The sequence below is a fragment of the Triticum urartu genome, chromosome 7A (assembly GCF_056163025.1).
Source record: "Triticum urartu cultivar PI428250 chromosome 7A, HENAU_Tu73, whole genome shotgun sequence".
In the NCBI taxonomy this organism is placed as follows: Eukaryota; Viridiplantae; Streptophyta; class Magnoliopsida; order Poales; family Poaceae; genus Triticum; species Triticum urartu.
The window spans coordinates 330182318-330189594 of NC_141879.1; the positions used below are offsets into that span (position 1 = coordinate 330182318).

At 38.7% G+C, this 7277-nt stretch overlaps 1 protein-coding gene across 1 annotated transcript; it reads right to left on the reverse strand.

Moving 5' to 3' along the window:
* Positions 1-6033: 6033 nt before the first annotated feature.
* On the reverse strand, positions 6034-7277 carry LOC147959511 (uncharacterized). The gene is made up of 3 exons (XM_087532695.1): positions 7114-7277; positions 6363-6457; positions 6034-6266 (listed from the first exon to the last, which is right to left on the reverse strand). The coding sequence occupies exons 1-3, from the start codon at positions 7275-7277 to the stop codon at positions 6034-6036; spliced, it is 492 nt and encodes a 163-aa protein (XP_087388821.1).

The window sequence follows — 7277 nt, forward strand, 5'->3', positions numbered from 1 at the left end:
TTTGCAGCCTCGTATTGTTGATTGGAACGCTGAGGATCTTTATAGAGTTGTGTTCAACCAGAATAACCAGCTTTTGGTGATGGAGCTTCCCAAGGAGGTTCAGGCTTTGGCTCCTGGTGCATAGAAGAAATGGATAGTTGTGTGATATATCTCTTGAAAGCATTGTAGGCTTTGTTTGTAGTGTTTGGATGTCTTGTCAAGTACTATGTAATAACTGGTATATTTTGTGTTGTGTTTAAGTGTGGCTCAATGTTTAACAATCTTTTTTCCATGATGATAGTGTGTTTGAATAGCCGTTTTCACTTGTGTATGTTTCATTGGGAATTCATCTGGTTAAGTTCTATTTTTTGTACTGAAGCCTTGTAAACTAGTTGAATTGAAAACACCTATTTCCAAGTTCATTACGAGTTGTTGCTGGAAAAGTGAGATTTATTTTATTTTCATCTGTCCCAACCTAGGTTGGACCTTTATAGTTTATGTACCCTCTTTTCTTGTACTTATAGTATAGTTCTATTAGTACTAAATTGTAATGTCATTCAGTGTAAGGCTTTCAAAATTTGGTGGCATGATAGCACTTGTGGATCTAGTGTGAGTGGAGTGACGCTTCTTTTGTTATGTAGAACTGATTTCACATAATGTATTAGAATTGAAGTTTTTTTGGTATTGAAATTATTTACGACCAAGTTGCTACGTGATCTCTAGCCAGATTTTATTTAAGTATAAGAAATTTAGCAAAATTTTGAGAGCCAAATTTTGGTTTGAACTTCTTGAATTTTAGTAGTTGAACTTCATATTAAAAGTTAAAGCACTGGTTTAAATTAGCTACATTTAACGGATAGCCGTATTAAGTTCATAATTAGTTCACTAGTCAATGTGTGTTGATGCTTCTATTTTTGTTTTTTGTTAATTTTTGTCCTTGGTTGAACTATAATCTATTTGGTTGAGTCTTGGCCTTCTTTCTCAAGGCATTAATTGGTATCATCATGGCACTTAGCGAATAAACTAAGTTGTACTGAGATTTCTATTGTGGTAGTACTTTTATCATTTTATTTTTTTGTGTTGTTTGAAACTAGTGCCTCACTGGTCAATGTGGGCTGATGCTTCTATTTTCTTTCTTGTGATTTTTCTCCTTGGTCGAACTGATATCTTATTGATTTAGTTTTGGCCTTCTTTTTCTAGGTTGTGGTTCTTCTCAAGGCAACGTTTGGTATGATCATAGTACTTGCTGTATAGACTAAGTTGTACTGAGATTTCAGTTGTACTATTACTGTTATTCTTAGTGCGTCACTGTTTTATGGAATGCGAACTGAAACTTCCCGTTCGTTTTTATATTTTTGTAGAATGAATGTACCGTGTGTTCAAGTGTACGAGAACTCTCAGTCCTAGCATGCTAGTGACTAGGAAATACGTACTCATGGTTGTTTGCTTTTCCTGTTGTAGTACTTAGTAAATTTCTAACTACTATTAGCACGATGCTGTTAGTACGGAATGTTGTCCTCGGCTGAAACTTAGTCTTTTTTAGTGTTCTTCTGAAACAAAAATCTGATTTTTAGTGTGATAGTACTACCGTACATGTCTAAGTTGTACTGAGCATCCAAGGCTACTATTTGTTGTTGTCCTTAGTTAGTCTGCCACTGTTTTTTTGTGAAAATATCCATGTGTGATTTTGTTGCTCCATTACTAGTGGTGCGTCGCAGCCATCAAGTTTCAACTTCAACCTAGTTCAACTTGAAATGATGGATCGACAAAATAGGAAGCTAGCATACTTGTTGAATGACATAAGCAAACGATGTACTTGATAGACATAGGCAAACTTGTTCAAACGCTGACACACATAACATAAGGTAGCTGGTTCAACATAACGAAAGCAAACTACAAATTTGAAACAACAAGATTAAGGACAAGCAGAAGCGCGAGCAACACGAAGCCAGACTTTAATGCATCTTCATCCTGCGAAGTTGCAGTGGTAGTAGGGGTCAGCATCCTGCTCTTTTGAAATGTCCCAACCTGTCATGATGTTGTCGATTGTCTTCCATGACTTGTACGTGGCGTACGCATCAATTCATGCGTACTCGATGAGCTTGTCTGGCAGCGGGCTGGTCCCCCACAGTTTGTGGTCTTCCTTCTTCTCGATCTTCTTCTTCATGCCTTTGTAGAATGGGTGGATGACGCCGCCTGCAACATCGGCCAAGGAGTCGTAGTATTTGTTGGTGGTTGGATCTTTCCACTTGCGCTGCATGTCGATGAAGTTGTTGGGGTTGGTCTCCAAACCAGACTTATCTAGCATCCTCTTGTCACCTCCAATGCTGAAACCGATAAATGTGTACAATTTCTCCTCCTGCAGGAACTGTTTGAGGCGCTTGGGCATGCAAGGGGGGAGACACATATTGAAGGTTAGTGTTCTTTTTTGAAGATTTAATTCTTCTGCTTTTTGGTTTTACAAGTGATAATCCATGAGGTAGATGCTTATATAGTATAAGTCATGGATGAATGTAGTTCAGAAACTAGTACACAAAGTCCTGAAATTAAATTCAACTACACCATGTAATTTTTCTTTTTTGCTATCTTCAGTGCTTCAGCAAATGCCTCACCAAATTGAAGAATCATTTTACCAGAGTCAATGATATATGTGCTGCTTGATTCAATTTTAGTTTTCTTTTTTGTTGAATAAAATACCTATACCAGTGCTTGATACATCTTTGTGCATCAATACTATATCAAGTTCAAAAATTAATTTGAGCAACATGTGCATCAAGATATGGACCTATACCACTTCACCAAACATCTTTTAATACATCAATTCTATAAACTATACTAGTGCATCAAGATCAGAATCTATGCTAGTACATCAAGTTCAGAAAATAATTTGGTGCATCAAGTTCAGAATTCTATAAACATTTTTCAGATGCTAATCTAGTGCATCAGTTTTTAGATGCTAATCTGGTGAAACAATCCACTTCACAGTTTCAGAAATGCATGTAACTTGAGAAACATGTACTCGTGCATCCACTTCACAAACTATAGTAGTTCATCTAGTTGGGAAACAAGTTTAATGAAGTTTTTAGGGAGTAGTACTAGTACAACAGATGAATGAACAGTAGTATGTGTTACCATTTTGTGGCTGCTGCGATGTGGTACACCAAGCAGAATTCCTCGACGCACAACTGCAGGACTGCTGCCATCCGTGGAGGTTCATCTTCACTTGTGTATTCCACATCAACTCCGATGAAGCTCGAATACAAGCCGCCGCTCTTCATCCTGAGCCTGCTCATCATCTCATCGGCCTTGTCTGGTTCGCTGGTGTAGACGATCTCCAACGTCTCCTTGTCGTGGAGCTCAACCCCTGTGAGGGTTCTCGTGTACTCGCGCTTCTCTCCGGGGACGTGAACGTCGACGAGGTTGCTGGTCTTGTCCGACGTCTTGCCATGATGTCGCTTCGCAGACGGTTCCTCCGCCATCGCCTACCTTCGACGACTGTGGGCTTTGGAGAGAGAAGTTTGTGGCTTGTGTGCAGTGGAGATGGAAGCGGCAATGGTGGTTCCTGTGAATGAGGCAGAGATGGAAGACAATGGGGTATTTTGCAGTGCATCGACGGTGATGTGTGGGAGGCGGTTCGTCGGGGTCATGGGTGTAGTGGTCGTGGGGGTCCCCGTCTGCAATCCCTTGTGGCAACCGCCCAGTGGGTGACGCGGGTGGTGGCCTGGAAGAACTAACCATTCAAGCCAAGGGTTAATTTGGTGTCACACTGAGTAGTCTTGTCAAGCTGTACTTATGATCTTCTTATCCCACTTGCACGTCTCCTGGGTGGTGATGATGGCAATTTGCACTGTTTAGGTGACGTATGCTTTGTGATGTTTTTCTGTGTGGATGTTAAGTATTGTTTTTCACTGAATTCTTATACACTACTTTATCTCAAAACATTTTTCAGTGCCCTGGGAGTTGTTGCTCAAAACTGGTACTTATTTTATTTTCATCTGTACCAACCTAAGTTAGGCGTTTATACTTTTTGTATTCTCATTTTAGTGCACTCATGGTTTAGTGCTGTGTGAACTGAATTGTAATTTCATACAGCGTACAATTTTGAAATTTGGTGTCACGGTGGTGTGAGTGGCCTGACTGGTCCTGCTTTTTTAGTACTGATGTCATATGTATGTTTAAACTGATTTTTTTGGGGGAGGGGGGGAATTGAGATTATTTACGACCAAAACGTTCATTGAGGTGTGGACAGATTTTATATAAATAAGAAATTTAGCATAATTGACAAAGAAAATCTATTTGAACTTGTTGCATTTTAGTAGTTGAACTTGTCATATTTTATATAAATAAGAAATTTAGCATAATTCACAAACATTGTCTATTTGAACTTGTTGCATTTTAGTAGTTGAACTTGTCAGATTTTATATAAATAAGAAATTTAGCATAATTGACAAATAAAATCTATTTGAACTTGTTGCATTTTAGTAGTTGAACTTGTCATATTTTATATAAATAAGAAATTTAGCATAATTGACAAACATTGTCTATTTTAACTTGTTGCATTTTTAGTAGTTGAACTTGAAAGTAATATTTAATTCGGTTTTTTAAATTATGTACATTTAACATATAGGCTATTAAGTTCTCTTCTTTTTAGAGGTTCATTGTTTTAGTATCATATTTTTTCCTTTTTTATCATTCGTGGTGTAGAGCTAAAATTATTTTTATTCTTATTTTTCATATTTAAAGTTATTGCCTGCGAACTAGTATTTGAATTTATATATTTTCAGTTTCGAACATTTTTCTTGTAGTTTATATTTCTTTACCCTGCCCTCTGGTTTGTTTAACTGGGCTTATTGGTGGGGTGTTTGTAGACGATGGAGGCTATTGGGCTATTTTCTAGCCCAGATAGCTCGTCCGTGCGGCTGTGCAGCACGGCGTGCGCGTGCGCTCTGGGTTTAGTCCCACCTCGCTAGTCGAGGGGGCTCTAGACCTGTTTATAAGCGCAGCCGAGGCTCACCGGTCGAACTCCTCTGAATACTTACCTGAGCTCTTATACATGGCACTCGCTCTCTCTCATGACCTGTGGGCCCTCGACGGCAGGCCCTGCATTGTGCGGATTACTAGGTATTCGTCCAAGGGCTTGAGTTCAAGTATCTAGCATCGTCAGGGCCTGCGCCGGTCCGTGGGCGGTCAATTTTTTTGTTTGTTTGAATCTAGTACTTGACTCCACCAGTAACTTGGACTGATTCTTTTTGTTCTAGTTCTTGTGAGTTTTGTGTAAGTGTAATCTTTTTCATTTGAATTTTTTGCCTTCTTTTTTGTGTTTGTTTTTGTGATTGTTCTCAAGGGTCTTCTGGTGTCATTTTCAGTACTATGGTACTTGCGTGTAGACTAAGTTGTACTGATGGTCCATTCATAGTAGCACTTATGTTCTTAGTCTGACATTTTTTGGGGGTGTTAAGGATTGATGCTTATTTGTACTTTTTATTGTAGTAAGTATGTATTGTCCGATCAAGTGTACTAGTACTGTCATTGTTAATCTGCAAGTGACCAACATAAGTGTGTGCTGATGCTTCTTAACTTTTTCTGTTTGTAGTACTTGTCAATTTTCTAGCAGCTACATATGAATGAGATCACTACATGAAGTACTAAGAATTTCTGCTTCAACTTTTGAAGCGTTGTTAAGCAACTCAAATTGTGCTGATTGTTTACAACGTTATGTTTTCTATACAATACTGAATCGAAACTACACATGGAACAATGTTGTGTGATTAATTGCTTCATAACTAGTAATTTAGAGCAGCCACAAAGTTCCATTCAGGAGCTACTTTGAATTTGAAATGATGGATTAACAACATACGAAGCTACCAAACCTATATAATGGGATAAGCAAAACATTGTACTTGATGACATAAATAAACTTGTTCAACCATGACAAGCACAACATAATCATACTAGTTCAACCCAACAAGAGCAAAATACTAATTTGAAACAACAATATAAAAGGCAAGCACAAGCGGAAGGAAAACGAAGGCAGGCTCTGATGTATCTTCATCCCTAAAAGGGGTGAAAGGGGCGGTCGTCGTAGTTGTCAGCCTCCCGCTCTTTTGCAAATTCCCAACCATCTGTGATGTAGTCAATCATGTTCCATGACTTGTACACGGCGTACGCATCTAGTCCTGCGTACTCGATGAGCTTGTCCGGCAGCGGGCTGGTCCCCCACAATTTTTGGTCTTCCTGCGTGTCGATGTTCTTCTTCATGCCTTTGTAGAATGGGTGGATGACGCTGGCTGCAACATCAGTCAAGGAGTCATACTCTTTTTCGGTGTATGGAACTCTCTAGAGGCGCTAAATGTCGATGAACCTGTTGGGGTTGATCTCCAAACCAGACATCTTCAGCTTTTCTTTGTCGCTTTCAATGCTGAAACCGGCAAATGTGAACAACCTCTCATGCTGCAGCATCTCGTTCAGGCGCTTGGGCCTACAAGGGGAGAGACATTTTGAAAATTAGCATTACTTTGATGTTTGAATTATTCATTTTTTTGTTTTACAAGCGATGAATCCATGAAGTAGATGCTTATATAGCATAATTAATGGATAAATGTACTTTAGAAACTAGTAAATAAAGTTCTGAAATTAAATACAAGTACATCATGTTATTTTTGTTTTTGGATTATACATAGTTTCAGTCAATGTTGTATGTGCTGCTTTAGTACTAATTTAGTTTACTTTTGTTGAATAGGATAACACATAACTAGTGCTTCACCAAGTCCTTAGTTTTTTTGCTTATGAAAATAATATTAGATCAAATTCGGAAAATACTTCACCACATCAAGTTCAGAAACATCTTTTTAGTACATCGAGTACATAAACTACGCTATTGGATCGAGTTCAAAAACTACACTAGTCGATCAACTTCAGAAATTAATCTTCCGCAAGATTTTCCAAATAGTAATCCAATGCATGAGGTTCAAAAATACATTTATAGTGTATCTACATGAGAAAATGCAGTAGTGCATCCACTTTTCACAAACCACACTAGTACATCTAGTTGGGAAACAAGTCTGATGAAATTTTTAGGATACAGTACTAATAAAACAGATGAACCAAACAGGGCAAATGAGTAGGGTGGGTCACCATTTTGTGGCCGCTGCAATGTGGTACACCAAGCAGAGCTCATCGACACACAACTGCATGACTGCTGCCATCTGGGGAGGTTCATCTTCGCTAGTGTAGTGCACACCAACGCCGATGATCTTACGTAGCTTGCCGCCAGCCTTCCTCCAGAGCCTGGAGATCAT

Excerpts from the sequence above, each read along its gene's own strand:
- LOC147959511 (XM_087532695.1), bottom strand. The coding sequence starts at position 7,277 with ATGATCTCCAGGCTCTGGAGGAAGGCTGGCGGCAAGCTACGTAAGATC. Across the intron at positions 6,458-7,113 it reads ATTGCAGCGGCCACAAAATG|GCCCAAGCGCCTGAACGAGA; the intron begins GTGACCCACCCT and ends CTCCCCTTGTAG. Across the intron at positions 6,267-6,362 it reads AGAAAAGCTGAAGATGTCTG|CCAGCGTCATCCACCCATTC; the intron begins GTTTGGAGATCA and ends CTGATGTTGCAG.